General features: G+C 44.2%; 1 protein-coding gene across 1 annotated transcript; it reads right to left on the reverse strand.

Annotated features, from left to right (window-relative positions):
* Positions 1-1632: 1632 nt before the first annotated feature.
* Positions 1633-18194, reverse strand: SPATS1 (spermatogenesis associated serine rich 1). Its single transcript, XM_083435643.1, has 7 exons — positions 18038-18194; positions 14718-14850; positions 14500-14624; positions 9819-9980; positions 7788-7914; positions 6136-6198; positions 1633-1817 (listed from the first exon to the last, which is right to left on the reverse strand). Exons 1-7 carry the CDS (start codon positions 18051-18053, stop codon positions 1688-1690), a joined length of 756 nt encoding a protein of 251 aa, XP_083291769.1. The 5' UTR covers positions 18054-18194; the 3' UTR covers positions 1633-1687.
* Positions 18195-21450: the final 3256 nt, after the last annotated feature.

Genomic DNA, 21450 nt, shown 5'->3' on the forward strand with positions numbered 1-21450 from the left:
CATAAGAGTTAAAGTAATAATGTCCAAGTAAAGAGGTTTCTTTCCTATTTCTGATCTCCATGCAAGCAAACATATAAACAGCCACCAATCTTTGAACACCTATCCTATTTCCCTCAATGAAGAAAGTTTTTTGGTTTTTTAATCCCTGTTTAGCCGGAAGACATTTGTCAAACAGATTTCTCATCAGACTCATTTGACAGGTTTCATAAATAACAATTTTTCAAAAGCACAAATCGAACTCCTGAAATGGAACATTTGTATGGGACAGAGAGCCTGGAAGGGAATATGCGCAGGGGAGAGTCCCATTATACACCTTCAGTAATTTCAGAACAAATGCAAAAGCTGGAACAAAATTGGAATCACTTTGCTCCTTGGGCCGTGTCACTTGCACAACCCACATTAGCCCCACGGCTGTAGCCCAGTTACCTGGGAGTAAGCCTCACTCAACACAGCAGGATTTACTGCTCAGTGGGTATGCACAGAGTTATGCTGCCTATCTTTCATTTCCAAAGCCAATATAGTTTTTTCATAGTCTGTAAATTTCCAAATCTTTTTTGTGTCCTGTGCATTTTTGGTAACAGTTGTCATTCCTTTGCTCATTCATATTTCTTTTCTGTGATCTAATTATTTACCTACTAGCTTAGCTTTGTGATTATATACTACATATAAAGTCCTTTAAAAAAAAAACAAACCACTATCTGTGGAAATCCTAGGAATGCTGTGGCAGCGTGGCCTCAGTGCCTGGCTCCTTCTCCTCCTGCTGCTGCGGAGGGGAAAGAGGGGGGAAGCAGGCCCCGGAAGCAGGAGGGGCAGCAGCAGCAGGAGGAGCCGCCCACTGCCGTGTTCCTGTCCTGACGTTGGCAATGTCAGCCCCAGTCTCCCTCCCGTTGGCGCCTCTGCCTCCAAGAATGTTTGTAGCTGTCCTACCACAGCGCTCTCCACCAGTTTCCCCCAAAGTGAGTATTTCTAGCTGCTCAATAGCTGCTTCAGTCCAAACGGGTCCAGAGCCAGTTTCTTTAGGAGCTGCTACATCACTGGCTCTTTCAACGCAGCAGGGACCACCTCTCAGGTATTCTGGGAAGGGTGGGTGTTGGATGGAGTTGTCAATTACTTTCCTTAATAACTGTATGAAATGACTAAGGCTCTGATTTTTAATTGTATGCGTTTATTGAAGGTTTCTTTTTTTAAAAAAAGTCTCATGTTGCTTGGATCTCTGCAGCTTTTCAGCCCAGCAACCACTACCTAGAATGACCATGATCACAAGTGGCTGAAAATCCTTGGCTGAAATTATCAGAAGAGAATGAGCTCCTTCCAACTCTAAAGTCTCTGTTCCATGTCCACTTTCCATACAAGAGTTGTATGCAAATCTGCTAAGCAAACTGTTGGCATCTAAACTCCTGGCATCTAATTTGAAGTCTAGGTTCAGCCTTAGAACATATTAACTTTGACTGGATGAAAGTACCACTGAGCAAGTGTAAAATGTATTATTTTCATTTGTGAATGCAGACTAATAGTTTCAAGAAAGTAACGTGATTTATACTAAAATGGCTAACGTCTAATTTCATTTTTAAAGAAACCTGTACCTGGGCATAAGCACCTTCTACAAATAATGACAATTGTTCTAGGACAATGAATTGTTAGCAGGTATATTCCCAGGGACCTTCTGACATGCAACCAGAAAAGTCGATCATTTCGTCAGTCCAGTTGTAAACAAAGACTGCAGCAGAGATGGAGCAGGCTTCCAAATGTCCAGGCGTTTCACTTCCATTTTTTCCCTTTCTAATTCTTGCTGCTTCTCCTTTATGTGGAAAGGGATGCTAGAGTGGGAGGCCACGAGGGGGGAGATAAAAAACACACCAATTAATTGTAGAGGTTCACTGTCATAACAGAGTAAATTCAAAGCTGTGCACCCAAAGGTCATGCTCCTTGGCATGTAAATACACATGTAAAGGTAAAGGGAAAGGGACCCCTGACCATTAAGTCCAGTCGCGGTTGACTCTGGGGTTGCGGCGCTCATCTCACTTTATTGGCCAAGGGAGCTGGCATACAGCTTCCAGGTCATGTGGCCAGCATGACGCTTCTGGCGAACCAGAGCAGTGCACGGAAACGCCGTTTACCTTCCTGCCGGAGTGGTACCTATTTATCTACTTGCATTTTGACGTGCTTTCAAACTGCTAGGTTGGCAGGAGCAGGGACCGAGCAATGGGAGCTCACCCCGTGGCGGGGATTCGAACCGCCGACCTTCTGATCGGCAAGTCCTAGGCTATGTGGTTTAACCCACAGTGCCACCCGCGTCCCAAAATGCACATAAAACTCACCTCAAAAAGCAGACAGGCATTACAAGCTCAGAAATTTGTGCTTTGTCTACTTGGGATAGCAGTATTAGAGAAATGTCATCTCTGGTTCTACTTTAGACATGTTTTTCACCTGGGACTGCTGCCTAAGCTCCTTGAGGCTGTTTGTCCCCTCCCTTCCCTCATGTCAGATTGCCTTTGGTGCAATCTGAAGGGCAAGAGCTACAGACCTGTTGCTTTTTGCATGTGGTTTGAAGCTTCAGATCTCTGCAAGGGGAGCAAGAGCCCAGGGTATTCCACCAAACAGGGAAGGTACTTAATTTTTTTCCACCTGGAAAAATGATGCCAGACCATCTGGATCTTCGAAAGAAGCTGCTGCCCTGACTCTATGGAGATAGTCCAGAACTGACCAATTCTCCATGGGTGAAAAGCGAGGAGGACCAAAGAAAGAGAAGGTCAATGCCAAAGAGTGGCAAATGTTGCTTGAAAATAAGTTCTATCCATCATTAGATTTACCCACAGATTTGGATTATGTGGGAGCAGAAGCAGAATGACTGGAATATTTGCAGTCCTCCCACTCTGATAAAAAAGGCAATGTTGCCAGTACAACTGATCAACCTTCACTGCTTAATGTTTACGTCATCAGTTCCTCTCAGCTGGAAAGTCAGCAGTGCTCAATCCCCACAAAGCCTGAGCAAAGGAAGTAACCTGATACTTGCAGATCTAATCCCTCGGCTGAGATGGTAACAGAATCACTAGGAGCTATTAAACTTGGTCAAATGCCCCCAAAGAAGCCTGCTCTAGGCCCTAGTGTTCCACCAGTTTTCTTGGAATCCAGTGTGGCAATAGATCCATTAGCAGTCAGACTGCAGAAAGAGAAAGCCTTGGCTCCTTCTGAGCTACAGCCATTCCCTAATGAGGCTGAGGAAGAACTGCTCAGTTCCTTCAAAATGACTTTGGCCACAATGCACGATGATATCATAAATAGACTGAGCAAAGATACAAAGTAAAAGGTCAAAAGTCAAAATTACAACACAAAGCTAGTGAAACAGTAGAACAAAAGCTTATAGAAACAAGAATACAGGAATTCAGGAAAATGAAGGAAGGATGCGGTGTTGTGAGTCAGGACAAGCCTGAAGTTGCTGCTTCACAAATGGCAGAGGCAAGTGCAAAGTAGTACAAACAGAATTTCTGCAGGTCATATAGTTGCTATGCACGAAACCTGGATGTTCACAGAAACTGTAGTTAATCTACAATTTACTGTTTACTATCATTACTATCATATAATGATTCACTATCATTAGTATACCAAGTAACTCCCATAAAGAGTGGCAGACCAGGAAGCGGCAGACCCTTTGAGAGCCACAACAGCCTAAGACACAGTAACTCCTCTAGAAGCTCTTGGCCCTCTTGGTCTCTCCCGGTGAAAATACAACCCTCGCCACTTATTCAGCATCTATTCTACCTCAGAGTTCCACATTTACTAAATCTGCGAAATGAGTATCCAAGTCCACAGGTTGTATCAATGGTATATTTTAGTGTCTGAACTGATGACTTAACCGGACTCATCTTGAATTCAGCAGTATTTGCTTCTGAGCAAGTTAGGATTCTGCTTTTGGGTGCCTTAATTAGTATGAAGAAGGTCTTTTCGGAGGAAGAGCAGAGGAAGAGGAGGAGGAAGAGGAGGGTGGTGGTCATTATTATTATTATTATTATCCATTTACATCCCACACTTCCTCCCAAAGCACCCCAGGCTGAGCAATCGGACTTCAAAGGACCGGGGAACTGTTGTTTTTGCTGCAAAAGACTATCAGGGCTACTACCTCTTTGGAAATTCATTAACTGTGCAAGGGAGCACACAGGAAAACTGATTGATTTGCAAGTATCTCTTGATGACTGAGCAATATGCATGTATTGTAGTTTATGATATACATTTTTTAAAATACTCCATAAATCAGACAACAAAACAGAAGACAGACTTGTAAAAAATAAAACTGCAGCAGATTGGAAAATACCAGATGGAAGTGGGAATGAATTTTGGAACCACTTGAGGCACATCCATAGAGCCCTCAGTGAATGTAGAGAGGATTTCATGAGGCCTGTGCAAAAGGCATTTGTGCAGCACAGCAGAGTTAAAGGTTTCAAAAATGCAAATGACCTTACACTAACATATTTGTGCTCATCTCCAACATGATCTGTCAATCAAAGGAGAAATCCATTGTATATTCAAGTCAATCAAAGGGAGTTTTAGGCAAAGAAGGATTATATATTTTAAAAGCCTCTTTATACAAGCCTAAATTCTTTGTGGGTGCTCTCCCTTTTATATTCTCGCTATAAGCTGCAAAGGGCTTTAGCCACCACAGGAGGGAGGTAAAGCTACAGTTTTCTAGCTTGCACAATGGAAACTAAAAGAATTGGAAACTAAAATGAAGGAAGTAGAACCATGAAATATACCCTCATCTCTTTTACACTCTAAAATTTATAAAACCTCATAACCTTGGTCAGATTCTATTCTATTCTATTCCAGGTGTTTCAGGATTGGAGAAGTGTTTCCTTGGGCCATTTCACATGAAACAAAATAGCCTAACAAAAAGTTAGTTTTGTTAGTTTGTCAGGTGTATGTGATTAACACAAGTATTTTACAACAATCCCGCAGAGTGCCTCTACCAAGTGTGGCTTCCTATTGTTGTTTTTTTCTGTGGCAAAACAGACACATTAATTCATCATGCATCATTTCCTACAAGAAAGGCCTTCATCTTGCATGAAGAATCCTAGAGGGTCCTGGCATCCTGCCTGAGGCATTGTGAAGCAAAGTGGTACTGAGCTCATTGCATGGCTAGTGTATCAGATGAGGGGCCACACACCACCCAAAGTCACTCTGGGACACCCATCTCCAACTGCTGCCCCCCCCACCCCCGTCTGCTGAAAGATACCCCATGCCTGAGCCTAAGTTCCACCAACACAAGTAATCAATAAAGTTGTGGCCATTTGAATTCCAGATCGTTGTCTGCCTGAGTCTGTACTCTCAGACTTTGCCTTGGAATGAGAGCAGGGAAGCACTGCGACTGGGACTGCAATTGCTGGTCCTTCTATCTGGCTGTTGAATACAAGGTTTTAATACACTAGTTTTTGGTTTTAGGATACTGAATACTTGCTTGTAATACTTTTGCTAATTTCCTTTGTAAGTTGGACTTCAAGATATAAATAAATCACCAAGTGAATCACATACAGTACACAAAAAGTAAATAGTTACTTTCTTAGCTTTTCGTTGCAAGATTAACAGCTGGCTTGACCTCTTCATGTCATGCTTAAAATAAGCTCTTAAAAAATCTATTTACTAGAGTTGCAAGTGACTCTTACGTGCTTCACCAAAAGCCCCTGAAAGCATAACCTGGGTGCTCTGTGATTTAGTTCTACATATAAACGTCTGAACCAGGACAGTGGCATATTAATTTCCCTTGCTGCTCTCTAGCTAGGGGCAGAGGCTAAAGTTTGCATTTAAAGGTGAATCTACTGAATTCACACTTTCCAATGAGAACCAAAACTCGGTCATTATGCAAATTTTGTACTTACCCAAATTTTGCAATTCTCCAACCAGCCCATGCATTATATTAGGAGAAATTGCTTGCGAAAATGTGTATATTAGTTGAAACTGCATACGAAACTGTGTTTATTAGGATAAATTAACATAAAGCGCTGAATGAAAAATGAGAAGCAGAGAGAACTGAAATTGGCATATGCTTCCCTATTCTCCAAGGGTAGGATTACTTTGTTTGTTTTAAAGCATAAAACAATAAAAGCATACAATGGCAGAGTATTAAATGAAATACTAGATACATACCAAGGAACTCCTGGCAAGTGCTGGAGAGGAATAAACGTATCTGACTGCTTTATATACTTGGAACTATTAAAAAGAAAACAAAAGCCATTTGGACTTAGGGAACAGACACATCATTGATTTTGATTTGATTTGGTTTGGCATTACATGTGCAAAATCCTAATGCAGTTGCTATGAGGTGCAAGTTCTTTCAATAATAGAGCCCACATTTCTTGTTCAAGACTATAGAAGATATATGGATTTGTTTTTTCTTGACAAAAAATTGGTTCACTTGTAAAAATTGCCTCTGAGCTTCTACAAGTTTGGAAATTTCTCTATATAAATCTATGGCTTTTTGCTTTGGTTCCAGAAAGTCACATACAGGTCACCATAGACATCAACTATTTCTCACAATATATGTACTTAGAAAGACTGCAGATTGTTTTTTAGAAATCTCTATTGAAAATAGCAAAACAATAGCATAAATCCTAGCAGCCACATCAAACGTCATTATCGCAAAATCTCTAGCTTCTTAAAGGGTTTTGATGACCAACAGTGGCACAAAAGGCACAAGTTAATGCCCATAAGACAACTGTCGTTCTGATGGCAGGAAATCTGTGTTAAACAATGTAAAGACAGATCTGTGTGTCTCCTTTGGGAAGACAACGATTTACAGGACCGGTCTGGCAATATTTTATTCCATTATCAAGCTGCAATTTCCTCCCCAAGATCCTCTTCCCACTGTAACCTTAAGTTTATGAAAGACTTGTGTATTAGCATCTAACATTAAGCTATGCATTTTTGAAATGAAACCTTTGCTATGCTGATCAGGGTCTAAAATAAAGGATTCAAAACAATAGCTTGGGCCTTAATAGGGATGTAGGTCATAAAGTATGATATGTGATGGGGTTGCACTCCAGTGACCTCTTGCCTGATCTGTAGTTGAGGCCCACTTAGAGGCATAGGCTGAGTATAAAAGGTTGGCATGAAAAACAAGCACTGTGTTTTCCAAGGTGGAAGATACAGATATTTGTCTAAACAAAAAGGATGGATGGTGAAGCCATCCATGGGGAGAGACTTGAAGAAAGTCTAGATCAAGGTAGGGAACCTCCATCCTGCAGCCATTGTTACAGCTGGTATGGATCCCAATTTGGGTTGCAAATGCACACCTGACACTGTGCGTTACCATGTGCTGGACAGGAAGGGATTCAGCAGCCAAAGAACAATTAAGAGTCTTAGAATTGTGTCATTTTATTGAGATCAATATTTTAGTCATGTTGGACTCAGGTGCTGTATCTTATTGCATTTGTAGTTTTGTATATGATTCACTTTTTATTAATGTGTGTATGGTCATACCTTGGTTGTCGAATGAAATCCGTTCCGGAAGTCCGTTTGACTTCTAAAAACGTTCAAAAACCAAAGCGCAGCTGCTGATTGGCTGCAGGAGCTTCCTGCACTCAGTCGGAAGCTGCGTCGGATGTTCGGCTTCCAAAGAACGTTAGCAAACTGGAACACTCACTTCTGGAGCCGAAATGTTTGAGTCACAAGGTGTTTGAGAACCAAGGTACGACTGTATATTGTTTAGAGAGATTTATTGCTTAATTGTGTCACTTTAAATGTGGAATGTGATGATCACTGTTATCATCAGCCATCGCAGGGCTGAGTGTGGAACTTGCCTCCCAAAGTTCACTGGAGGCAGGGTTGGTCCCAGTTTGTGGAAGTCTTTGCTTTGTTCTGGATAGGCATAAGGGTGGTCTCCCAGTGTCACCAACGGAATACCATTTCTGGAGGCATCTTTAGTCACTGTGATGACAAATAAAAATACAACTAGATAGGACACTGGGGACAAAAGTTTAGTTTCTACCATTTGAACCTTGGAAAAAGATCCATTTGAGTCATGCACATAGATAACATTAATTTAAAGCTATGTATGCCACTATAACCCCTTCATGGATCCCTGCCTTGTTGTGGCGAAGGGGCTTGAAAAACCCCAAGAAGCTCTGAGCCATGCCATGCAGCGCCACCCAAGATGGACAGGTCATAGCCGAGAGGTTAGACTAAATGTGATCCAACTGGAGAAGGAACTGGCAAACCACTCCAATATTTTGCCAAGAAAACTCCATGGACATAAAAAAGGAGAAGTTTTGAGACGAAAGCGAGTTTCCAAGGCATGCTCTGGTTCATAGGGTCACGGAGTGTCGAGCACAACTAAGACGACTAAACAACAAATGCAACTATAAACCTAAAACCACTTTCTTAAATTTTAAATAGAAGCATCTGCAGTACCGGATTATGGTGAAATCTAAACACATATAAAAACGCTGTGAAAATGGGTTTTTTTTAAAAAAAAAAAGTTTTGAAAAATACATTGAATTTGGCATAGGTCACTGTCGCTATCTAGTGTCACATTTCTATATTGCACTTTACAACACATTTAAAATGTTTTATTTGCAGCTGTGTAGATGAGTCCACAGTTACACTCCTGAAATGCTACAATTCTGACCCATGATGCATGCTGTCCTTCTTTAGGAGAGGGTCGGGGGGGCAAGGCAGTTGCTCTTGTGTGATCTCTTAGTGGCCTTTGATACCTTGGTGGCATTGGATTTGCAACCAATCAGGGCAAGGAATAACACGGAACTAGACAAAAAGTGGCAGGTTTTCGGAAACCTTTCAGTAAACATTTCAGGCACGCCTTCTTGATCACAAAAATATTCAAGCCAAAGCATTTGCTGTATTTCATTAACATATCTATACCCCCATTTTCACAGAGTATAAAGCACCTCACACAACTGAAAACAAAATTTAAAATAACATGAATAACAAAAAGCAATGTTAAAAGAGCAACAGATTTTCAGAGCCTTGGAGGCAGGGGGCGAGGCTATAGATATGGGAAAAAATGATAATCATCTATACCAGGGGCGACTAACCAAGGACTTGAAGGTGGCACCCAGTCCCCTAAGAGATGTTGTGGCCCCTGAATCATCAACATTTCTCATTTGAAATGTCTCATTCTTTATACTAACAAGTGTTGAGTGCTCCGGAGGATCCACAGCGGTGGCAATATGCTGTCAAATGGATGTGGGTGGGTGTTCACTTCCAACCCCGTTTTAAAATCACTAAAAAGTTTTAAACTATTTTTTTAAAAAAATGCTTTAAAAAAGCTCATTGTTCCCAAGTCTCCCATTGCGATACTGTGATTCCAGAGGTTATATACGTGTGTGTGTGTGTGTGTGTGTGTGTGTGTGTGTATCATGGCACCCACCCCACCCCACGCACACTGTAATGCCAGTCAGCTTTGTGGCTTCCCAAGGAGCCCCAAAGTGGTACCGTTTGAAATGTTTTAAATTATCTGTCTATATTTACAGACCACTCTTGTGGGCCCTGATGCAATTTGGTGATGCCAAAATGTTTTGTGACATCCCTCCCCTCATTCCTCCTTTTTTAAAATGGCAAATTTGGGGCACACACACTTTGACATCCCCACTTTCAGCTGTAGCTCACAGAGATTTGACCTCAGTGCAGTTTTTGGCCTGAAAAAAGTTGAGTGACCTATACATTGAAAAATGAAAAGGAGACAAAACTCACATGTGGCTGATTCCACCTTGGAAAATGTGTATGAAAACATGAGAACTGAACCTCATAGTTTTGGTAGCCCAAAACTTTAAGATATTAAGATAAAGAATTAAAAGAGGTTTCTGTGGTGTTACCATATTTCTTCTTTCCAAAGCACATTTCCACTGTCCTTTCAGATGTTGTGGTTTTGTTTCTGAGGTGTACACCCTCAAAGAAACACTTTTTCCCCGTGTGATAAGTGTGACCAAAGGAACTTGGATAAAATGTCCATTCTGTGTCTGAATTCTCATTATCTCCTAAAGAAGAGAGAGAAATTGTAAGAATGGCTGAGCTTTCTTTTCTTTTTATCTATTTATAGTAATTTGAAAAATAAAGAATAATTCAACAACATTTCAAATTCAACATTTAGTCATTCAGCCTAGGACTTCCCCTCCATCCCTCCATGGTTCCCCCAAAATTCCAACTCCTGTTGCATATTATAATTATTCTAAGTCTTCACTTCTTCCTAAAAAATCCCTCCACCATACCTTGGATCTCAAACGCCTTGGCTCCCGAACAAATCAGCTCCCAAACAGTCAAAACCCGGAAGTGAGTGTTCTGGTTTTTCGAACGATTTTTGGAAGCCGAATATCCAGCGTGGCTTCTGTGGCTTCCGATTGGCTGCAAGATGCTCCTGCAGCCAATCAGAAGCTGCGCCTTGGTTTTTGAACGGTTCCAGGAGTCGAATGGACTCCCAGAACGCATTATGTTCGAGAACCAAGGTACGGCTGTACTTTGCACTGCTGTCTTTTCTCAAATCCTACTTGCGTTTTATCAGGTTTCCATGGAGTTTTTCAGTAATCTATTGCAAATGTATACATGGTTGCCATGAATCATAGAATCATAGAGTTGGAAGAGACCACAAGGGCCATCGAGTCCAACCCCCTGCCAAGCAGGAAACACCATCAGAGCACTCCTGACATATGGTTGTCAAGCCTCTGCTTAAAGACCTCCAAAGAAGGAGACTCCACCACACTCCTTGGCAGCAAATTCCACTGTCGAACAGCTCTTACTGTCAGGAAGTTCTTCCTAATGTTTAGGTGGAATCTTCTTTCTTGTAGTTTGGATCCATTGCTCCGTGTCCGCTTCTCTGGAGCAGCAGAAAACAACCTTTCTCCCTCCTCTATGTGACATCCTTTTATATATTTGAACATGGCTATCATATCCCCCCTTAACCTCCTCTTCTCCAGGCTAAACATGCCCAGCTCCCTTAGCCGTTCCTCATAAGGCATCGTTTCCAGGCCTTTGACCATTTTGGTTGCCCTCCTCTGGACACGTTCCAGTTTGTCAGTGTCCTTCTTGAACTGTGGTGCCCAGAACTGGACACAGTACTCCAGGTGAGGTCTGACCAGAGCAGAATACAGTGGCACTATGACTTCCCTTGATCTAGATGCTATACTCCTATTGATGCAGCCCAGAATTGCATTGGCTTTTTTAGCTGCCGCGTCACACTGTTGGCTCATGTCAAGTTTGTGGTCAACCAAGACTCCTAGATCCTTTTCACATGTACTGCTCTCAAGCCAGGTGTCACCCATCTTGTATTTGTGCCTCTCATTTTTTTTGCCCAAGTGCAATACTTTACATTTCTCCCTGTTAAAATTCATCTTGTTTGTTTTGGCCCAGTTCTCTAATCTGTCAAGGTCATTTTGAAGTGTGATCCTGTCCTCTGGGGTGTTAGCCACCCCTCCCAGTTTGGTGTCATCTGCAAATTTGATCAGGATGCCCTTGAGTCCATCATCCAAGTCGTTGATAAAGATGTTGAATAAGACCGAGCCCAAGACAGAACCCTGTGGCACCCCACTAGTCACTCTTCTCCAGGATGAAGAGGAACCATTGATGAGCACCCTTTGGGTCCGGTCAGTCAGCCAGTTACAAATCCACTGAGTGGTAGTGGTGGATGAGGTAGACGACATCACATACTCTTCTGCTGATTTGCCCCCTGTACACAACGCCTAGAGGGAAATTTATATTTCTGATTCTTAATTGGCTTCCAGGTTGATCCACACAGGAAGTGCCCGTTGAACTCCTAGCAGATAAACATTAATAATAATAATAATAATAATAATAATAATAATAATAATAATAATTTATTTATACCCCGCCCATCTGGCTGGGCTTCCCCAGCCACTCTGGGTGGCTTCCAACAAAATATTAAAATACAGTAATGCATCAAACATTAAAAGGTTCCCTAAACAGGGCTGCCTTCAGATGTCTTCTAAAAGTTTGGTAGTTGTTGTTCTCTTTAACATCTGGTGGGAGGGCGTTCCACAGGGCGGGTGCCACTACCGAGAAGGCCCTCTGCCTGGTTCCCTGTAACTTGGCTTCTCGCAGGGAGGAAACTGCCAGAAGGCCCTCGGCTCTGGACCTCAGTGTCTGGGTAAAACGACGGAGATGGAGACGCACCATGTGGCCAAATTTGTGAATTTATTTTTATGTTGTAAATTGTTACAGGTTGCGTTGTACGATTTTAGATGAAAGTTTCCTTTGTCATCTATTGTAAAGGGCTTTGGCTATAAACAATAAAATTGATTGAATGAGCTTTTAAATAATCCACAAACATTTTTCAGTCCTCCTTAAAGTCTGTGTCTTTTTGATCTCCAATTTAACAAGCCAAACTTGCCAGTTCTACATATTCTGTCAATTTCAGCTGCCATTCCTTTCTAGTAGGTAGCACCTCTTCACGCCATTTTTGAGCTTACAATATTTGTGCTTCCGTTATTGCATAAATAGATTCACCTGTTTTGGAGCAACATCTGTTCCAGTTATCCCTAATAAAAAGGCCTCTGGTCTTTTTGGGACAGTTAGTTTAAGTATCTTTTTTATCTCATTATAGATCAGCTCCCAAACGTCTTTAGCCACTTTACATGTCCACCACATGTGGGAAAATAAACCTTCTTTACACTTCCAACAGACATCTGATGCTGATTTAGACATCTTTGCCAATTAATATGGTGTTAGGTACCACCTGTATATAATTTTCAGGAAGGTAGGCAAACCATACTAAGACCATGGTTTCCTCCTGGACTTGCTCCAGGGCATGGGAATTGGGGCCACGGTCTTATAGGACCAAGTCCAGAGAGGGGCATTGGGAGAGGGCCTCTCAGTAGCTATTTAATACCTTTATGAAGCTGCTGGGAGCTTCATCAGCAGTTTGGGGGCAAGGTGCTATCAGTTTGCTGATGACCCACACATGAATCAGGAGAGACCATGCACTCCCTGGACACAGGGGTGAAATGGATGAGGAAAAACCAGCTGAACTTGAATCCTGGCAAGACAGAGACACAATGGTTGAGTAGCTCCCATGTCTGAGAAACTGGTCAGTTGCCTGCCCTGGGCAGGGTTGCAGTTTGGGAGTGCTTCTGGCACCATTTCTGTCCCTGAAGACTCAGGCAGCTTCATTGGCTAGAAGAGCCTTATATCAGCTGCAACTGGTTGGGCAGCTGTGGCCATTCCTGGACCCGGAAAGTCTTACAACAGTACTTCATGCATTGGTTATTTCAAGACTGGATTACTGCAGTGCGCTGCATGTTGGGCTGCCCTTGCACCTGATCCAGAAGCACAATTGCTGATAGGAGTGAGGCCTCGTCTGCATATGTCACCTGTGCTCACAGAGCTGCCCTGGCTGCTGATCTGCTACTGGGACAAATTCAAGGTAAAGTCCTTAACAACTTGGGACCAGTGTAGCTTCGAGATCCCCTCACTCTACATGTGCCACTTTGATTGGCAGAATTGGCACTAAAACAGGTGCCAGGTGACACACACCTGTTCTGCATTTGTAAGAACTCAGAACTCATTTCATATGGCAGCAGCTGCACTCTGGAACTCCCTGCCTGTTGGGGGAGTTTGCTGTTCAGTCACTCGTTGTGGCTCCTGCTAAAAACATCATTGTTTAGACAAGCTGACCCAGATGCTTAGAAAGTTGAGGTAGCTTTCAACTTCAATACATAACATTAACTTGTGTATTAAGCCAGGGGTAGGCAACCTAAGGCCCGGGGCCCAGATGCGGCCCAATCGCCTTCTCAATCCGGCCCGCGGACAGTCTGGGAATCGGCGTGTTTTTACATGAGTAGAATGTGTGCTTTTATTTAAAATGCATCTCTGGGTTATTTGTGGGGCATAGGAATTCCTTCATTTATTTTTCAAAATATAGTCCGGCCCACCACATGGTCTGAGGGACGATGGACCGGCCCACGGCTGAAAAAGGTTGCGGACCCCTGCTTTAAGCCCAAATCCAATTTGTCATGGCCAATAGCTAGTACAAGAAAGTTATTTGGATTTGGCTTTAAGTATGGTTGTGATTTTTTCTTGATTTTATTGTCTGAACAAAGAAACACTTTGAGGTATCTTACAATCAAGCGGTGTATACATTTCCTGAAACAAATAAGATGTAGACTAGGAATTAATTCTCTGAGAGGGGGAGACATGGAATCAAGGACCCCAAATCACCAGCAATTTCCCACACAGGCAACCACTGTAATGTTGCCCCCAACGGTCATGTCGCCTCCTGTGTTTTGGCTTTCACAAGGTGCTGGAGGAAGCCGGTGACAAATGTATTTGCCATTCCAGGCTGCTTGGACTGCAGTCAGGGGCCCTGCAATGCCTCAGTGGAGCAGCAGCGAAGAGGGGTGTCGCAGTGCCATCGGGGAGGGAGTCATTTGCGTGTGAGCTGCTTGGACCTTTGTGCACTTTGGGGTAGCTTTATGTCTGGAGACCTTGGCAGAAACCTCCATGCAAACTGCCAGCATTTCATGGCACTATTTCTTCAGCGTTACTCACGAGAGGACTTCTTCTGCAGTTGGACCTCCGCAAATCGGTCGCTTTCTTTTACCAGATTTGCTTTAGGTGGAGGTTCACTAGAATGCTTAGGAGAGCCAGAAGAGGAATTTTTAGAAGGATCATGCCTGACAAAAACAAAATGGAAGGAAAGGATCACTTACTTATTAGTTGTCAGAATAAACCAATACTGGCTGGATATTTATGCATCTGAAACCTACCCAGAGGGATCTGCTTCTTGGGAGGACTTACAGGATACATCTGGATTTTCTTGCCTGCCATCGTGCTGGAGGGATGTTAATATTGTGTCTTGTTTCTGGGGCTCAGTGGATTTTCTTGTTGTGTTGCTTAGTTCTGGAAGGCAAGCAGCAATAAATAAACTTCCTCTGAAGTCAGCTGAAGATGCCTAGACACATGGCAAATAAACAAAAAACACTTCTGACTTTGCAGGATCCTGGTATTATACTTGCAGGAAGAAAACACCCTTTTGTGGAAACATACAAGACTACAACTCTTTAGCCCTGCCTTGACCAATTGCAGAACCAGAGTTGTACTTCACGTTAAAAGGCTACATGTTTCCCTTTACATGGAGGCAGCTACTAATGGCTAATTATTTACACCTGTTTACAGATATCCAGATGGACATGACTTTGTGGGCTAACATAATAAAATCAGCCTCAAGGAATCTAGATGGGATTTACTTACTTACTTAAGGTAAAGGTAAAGGTAAAGGGACCCCTGACCATTAGGTCCAGTTGTGGCCAACTCGGGTTGCACCGCTCATCTCGCTTTCTTGACCAAGGGAGCCGTCGTACAGCTTCTGGGTCATGTGGCCAGCAGGACTAAGCCGCTTCTGGCGAACCAGAGCAGCGCACAGAAATGTTTAATTGCTGCACTGCTGCATTTAACAAGTGAATTAAAGTGAGAAATGCTCTGACCTGGTACGAGATATATCCCTATGTGCTTGTGCCATCTGCAGGGAAGGGATTCACTGCCTTGTAGCTGTTCATTTTGTGATCATGTTATCAAAAACTCAAACTCTGTCGGCTGTGATTTGCATTTCATTAAAGGTAAAGGTACCCCTGACCATTAGGTCCAGTCGTGACCGACTCTGGGGTTGCGGCGCTCATCTCGCTCTATGGGCCGAGGGAGCAGGCGTTTGTTCACATACAGCTTCCGGGTCATGTGGCCAGCATGACTAGGCCACTTCTGGCGAACCAGAGCAGCGCACGGAAATGCCGTTTACCTTCCCGCTGAGGCGGTACCTATTTATCTACTTGCACTTTGACGTGCTTTTGAACTGCTAGGTTGGCAGGAGCAGGGACCGAGCAACGGGAGCTCACCCCGTCACGGGGATTTGAACCGCCGACCTTCTGATCAGCAAGTCCTAGGCTCTGTGGTTTAACCCACAGCGCCACCCACGTCCCACTTACTTACTTACTGGCAGATAAAAACATATACAATATATTAGTTTAAAAGTAATTAAACTATAATAAAATTAAAATGATATCAAAACAAACAATAAAATACAGAGAGTAACAACTGCACAGCACAATTCAAAGCCCTTTCCTTCAAATCAGTTGGTTCCCCAAAGCCTGCCAGAATGATACTGTCTTCCCCTGCAGGTGGAAGGACCGTGAGGAAGGAGCTGGCCTGGCCTCCAAAGTCTGGGAACTGCTGCCAAAAAGGCCCTCAGGTGAAGCCCTCCCCCCCTGTGCCTCTGCATGAGGTACCTCTGGAATTTGTTTTGATTGGTTCATGACGCGCTCTGCTTTCTTTTAATTGCACAAGAGACTTGTGTCCCTTAGCATCCAGCAAATTTTCTTTGCCCTGTGTGACATACCCTCCAACATTTCTGCGATGAAAATAGGGATGTCTCTTTCCATAATCATAATTTTACTAATTATACCCCACACATCTTACTGGGTTGCTCCAGCGACTCTGGGCAGCTTCTAACATATATAAAAACATAATAAAACATTTAAAAAAACCTTCCCTAAACTGGATTGCCTTCAGACAGCTTGGGGTTTGGATAACTCCAGATTCTGCCAAAATACCTGTTTTTCAGCTTTAGCTAGCCTATTTTCCTTGCTATTTATTTATTTATTTATTTATTTATTAAATTTGTATACTGCCCTTCATTCATAGATCTCGGGACAGTTAACAACATAAAAACACAAAATACATAATAAAAAGAACAAGCACACATACACACAAAAGCCAACATCCCCCCTCCCATAAACACATTTTAAAAGGGCATTGGACGACAATCTGTCAAAGGCCTGGTTAAAGAGGAAGATTTTCGCCTGGCAACATAAGGTGTAAAAAAAGGTAGGTAAAGTTAAAGGACCCTTGGACAGTTAAGTCCAGTCAAAGGTGACTATGGGGTTGCGGTGCTCATCTTGCTTCAGGCCAAGGGAGCCGGCGTTTGTCCACAGACAACTTTCCGGGTCTTGTGGCCAGCATGACTAAACCGCTTCTGGCACAACAGGACACCAAGACAGAAACACCATTTATCTTCCCACTGCAATGATACCTTTTTATCTACTTGCACTGGCGCACTTTCAAACTGCTAGGTTGGCAGGAGCTGGGACAGAACAACAGGAGCCGACCCCGTCGCAGGGATTCAAATTGCTGACCACCTGATCAGCAAGCCCAAAGGGCTCAGTGATTTAAACCACAGCACCACCTGCATCCCTAACTTATTAGCCAGGTTGTAATGAAATGCAATGGATGCTGGTGGCGCTGTGAGTTAAACCACAGAGCCTAGGACTTGCTGATCAGAAGGTCGGCGGTTCAAATCCCCGCGATGGGATGAGCTCCCGTTGCTCGGTCCCTGCTCCTGCCCACCTAGCAGTTCAAAAGCACGTCAAAGTGCAAGTAGATAATTAGGTACCACCTCGGCGGGAAGGTAAACGGCATTTCCCTGTGCTGCTCTGGTTCGCCAGAAGCGGCTTAGTCATGCTGGCCACATGACCCGGAAGCTGTCTGTGAACAAACGCCGGCTCCCTCGGCCCATAGAGCGAGATGAGCGCCGCAACCCCAGAGTCGGTCACGACTGGACCTAATGGTCAGGGGTACCTTTACCTTTAATGAAATGCAAATCACAGCCGACAGAGTTTGAGTTTTTGATAACATGATCACAAAATGAACAGCTACAAGGCAGTGAATCCCTTCCCTGCAGATGGCACAAGCACATAGGGATAAATCTCGTACCAGGTCAGAGCATTTCTCACTTTAATTCACTTGTTAAATGCAGCAGTGCAGCAATTAAACATTAAGCCACGGAAGGCACAGGAACACAGGAAGCTGCCTTAGGCTGAGTCAGACCAGGGCTGTCTGCACTGACTGCCACGGCTCTCCAGGGTTTCAGGCAGGAGTAATTCCCAGCCTTTCCTGGCAATGCTGGGTTCAAACCTGGGACTTTCTATACAAAGCATGAGCTCTGCTGCCGAGTTATGGCTCCTCCCAAGTCCTAATGGCAGGCAACAAAATCATTCTGATTCAAAATTTAGCCTTAGACTGAGAAACAATGCATTACCAGCAGCCCTCCCCATGCTTGCTATGCTCTGCACTCATTTGACTCTAAGCTGCAAGGGCCCAGGGGTCTTTGCACCAGGGAGTTTCAGTACAAACCCCCATCTGCGCCCACCATCCTGCTGTCGCCTGGGTGCCAAGGAAACAGAAGCAAACAAAAGAAGGGAATTCCAGTGAGATTGTCTGCTCCCTACTTAGATTTCTCAAGGACTGAGGTCATTCAACAAGGTCAGGTTCATGACCTTGTTCCTTCAAACACCCTGAAAAATAGACATCCTGTAACTAGATGCAAAATTTACAAAAACCATTCATCAAAATCTATAAACAAATCCAAACTTATGATTTTAGCATAAGGTAAAGCCATACACAAACCTTTGGCCACCACAGTCCTGAGGAGTCACTGCTACTAGGCGTTGGCTGCTCTGACCTGCTTTTGTGCAGCGAACAAATCCATGGCCCTCCAGGTGCCTCCAAGCCCAGAAGCTGAACTGGGGAAACGTGTCTAAGGGCAGAGAGGTTATGGAAGCCTTTGGCCCAGCGGATCATGGCATCTTTGCAACGTAGCCTGGGCTGAGCTGGGACCTCGCAAAGGACCTGTCCAGGAGAAGCCCTTCACCCAGCGAGTGTCCTGTCCACGGTCGGCGGCTCGTTCGGCCCCTCAGGGTCTTCAGGGGAGGCACCTCTCGAGAAGGCTTTCCTTGGGAACTAGGGGTCGGGATGAGCCTCTTCCTCCTGACCAGAGGCAGGAATGGGAGCGAAGCACCCTTGAAAGCCTGTAGACGGTGCACATTCCCCATTCCGATGGGCCCATGTCTCCTGCCGCCGCTTCCTGCAAAGAACTACACGTGTTTTCAGCTACATCGACTAAAGCAATAGCAGCCGTGGCGTTTCTAAGGGCAAGGGCATGCGGGGTTCGTCCTGGGAAAAGTCAAGCCGGCCTCAAGGATGGCAGCAGAACTGGCAGAGTTGGTCGGAAAGGGACGGGGTCTCCACTTGGAGAGCAGGACCCTCTGCGCAGACAGCGCCATCACAAAAGAAGGTTCTGCACATCTGGGAGCAAGAGGGTGCAGCGCCTCAGCAGGCCAGCGCGGCCGGAACGGGGGCCAGAGGTTCCACCTACCAGCATCCAACAGACCAAGCACCGCGGCCCATGCCAGCATCTCCGCTTGCCAGGCCAACTTGGCTCCAGGCCCCTCCCCATCTTTCCCCTTTTTCTTCCTAATTTAACACTAACGTCTCGCAACAAATGAAACTGATCCATAGAAAACGCAACTTGAAAAAAGAGACATTGCACATACTTTTGTAAACCAAGAAATCTTAAACAAACAAACAAATAGAACTTGGCTGGAGGCTTCCAAGTGCCTCCTAGATTGGGACCGCGCAGCAGAGACTGAGGAGGCTCTTATCCCCGGACCAGGATGCTGAGGTTCGGCCGGAGGTCTCTGCTCTGTTCCAGTGATCCAGAGCTCCAGTGAACCTGTACTCCGGAGATCCTGTCTGCTCCAGTGATCCAGCTTCAGATGTGCATGCATAATGCTGCAGCTAGCATCGTAGCGTGCTATATTGTGCATCAGTTTCCCAACAGTATAGTGAGAGGATGGAATTCATGGAATCTTCTGCCCCCACAAGGACCAGTCATTTAGAAATAGGAAATCTGTGTACAGTATTAGTATTAGGTAGAAGGAATAACAATGCTGCCCCCTTAAGAAAAGGTTTGGCCTTCCCCTCTTTTTATACCCCAAGGCAGGTTGGGAAATGTAGGCACAGGGGAGAAGCCTCCCTTCCTGCCTGGGTTCAGTCTCCCGCTTGCCCAAGCAGGGAGAGGGGCGAGCGAGCTCCTTCTTGCCCAGCTCCACAAGGAGCGGCATCCAAAGCTTCCAGCCACTTTCGCTCAGAGCCCAAGAGCAGCCTCTGGGAATGTCAGTGAATAGCTCTACCTGTGCCTTGATTCTCTTCAATACATCTGTGTATGAGAGCTTCGTGGAGGTTTGTTGAATGCTCTCCAGCTTGAGAGAGAAGCCTCAGGACGTCATAGATCCCTGACCTGCTAGCATCCAGTCAGTGATATAACTTGCAGGTCTCCATCACAGCAATCCATCACTAGGCAAGTAAGTGCATACTGTATAGGGATGTGCTAAAACAGTGATCCATCCCAGAGTTTGTGGAATTTTTGTCCCCTCTCCAAATTTTAAATTATGATGATCAGGCCAGAAAAAATTAAAAAAGAATAGATTCAAAGGGAATTGTTTAGCTGTGATTCCTGCATGACAGGGGTTGGACTAGATGACCCTCAGGGTACCTCTAGAATTCTCTGAGTCTGTGATTCTCAGTTGGCCCACTAGCAAAAGCCAGTGAGAGAGTTCACACCAGTGCAATGGAGCGTTCCCCTCAGGGTCCCCCCACTTCTGTCCTCCCCCCATAAAACATTCTGCAGAAATGCTATTGAGAGAGAAGGCAGAATTGCTCAGCCCCCACTTTGCCATTCTTCCATCTGGCAAGCAGAAATGTTTGTGCTGGCTGAACAATCCTCATAGCGCAATGTTGAATTCCACCCTTAATTTTCAGTTCTAGCAATTTGTTCTTTGCCATTCCTCTTGGATATATTTTTGCAGTTGCAACTCCCCCACCCCATTTCCCTTGTTGCACATGGAGAGTCTTGGCCACCACACTGGGGGTTCCTTTGCACCCATCAAGTATTTCAGTCGCGTTGAGAGTTTTCCAACCGTCTTCAGAGGATGTTCTTTTGCTTGCTTTTCTCAAAAGGTACTGAGCCATTTCCACCTTCTTACTGCAACCCAGCCTCATTTGCAAATGGGTGGTAGTCTAGTGTACCCACTGGTTCCTCTTGGGGGAGTTCTCCAGGTGCCGTGCGCAAAGCAAGGCCTGGATGTTCAGGGCTCTAATGCGTCTCCCTTTCCTGCTCAATCTGCATCTACGGTACGTCAGCCAGTTCAACTGAGGTGCAAAGCTTTTAAGATTATGCAACTGAATTATTTCAGTTTAATTTGACTGTGGTTCAGGCTGCAAGTAACAAGAGCTGTCAGCCTTAAGTAGGTCAATTTATTTATTTAAGCCAATACATTTTCGGCATTTTACAACTGATGGCTAAAACAACAAAAATGTACCGAGTGCTGCTCACACACACCCACACACCCTCAGCATAACTATGTACTGAACAAACATAGAGTAAGTTTAAGTCTTAGTACCTTGGCTTACTTGTAAAGCACTCTTCATAAAATGTGGTATTTTCATAATCATGACTACAGATAAGCCATACCAGGCATATTACAGTTCCACTAATAGTAGGATTCATCTAAATGTGATGAATCCCACTCATGTCTTTTCTCTTAGAATGAATGTTAATCACAATACACCAAATGTGGGGATGGTGAGCAACAGTGGCCTGACTAAAAATTA

Source organism: Podarcis tiliguerta, assembly GCF_965153285.1.
Source record: "Podarcis tiliguerta genome assembly, chromosome: 3".
Lineage (NCBI taxonomy): Eukaryota > Metazoa > Chordata > Lepidosauria > Squamata > Lacertidae > Podarcis > Podarcis tiliguerta.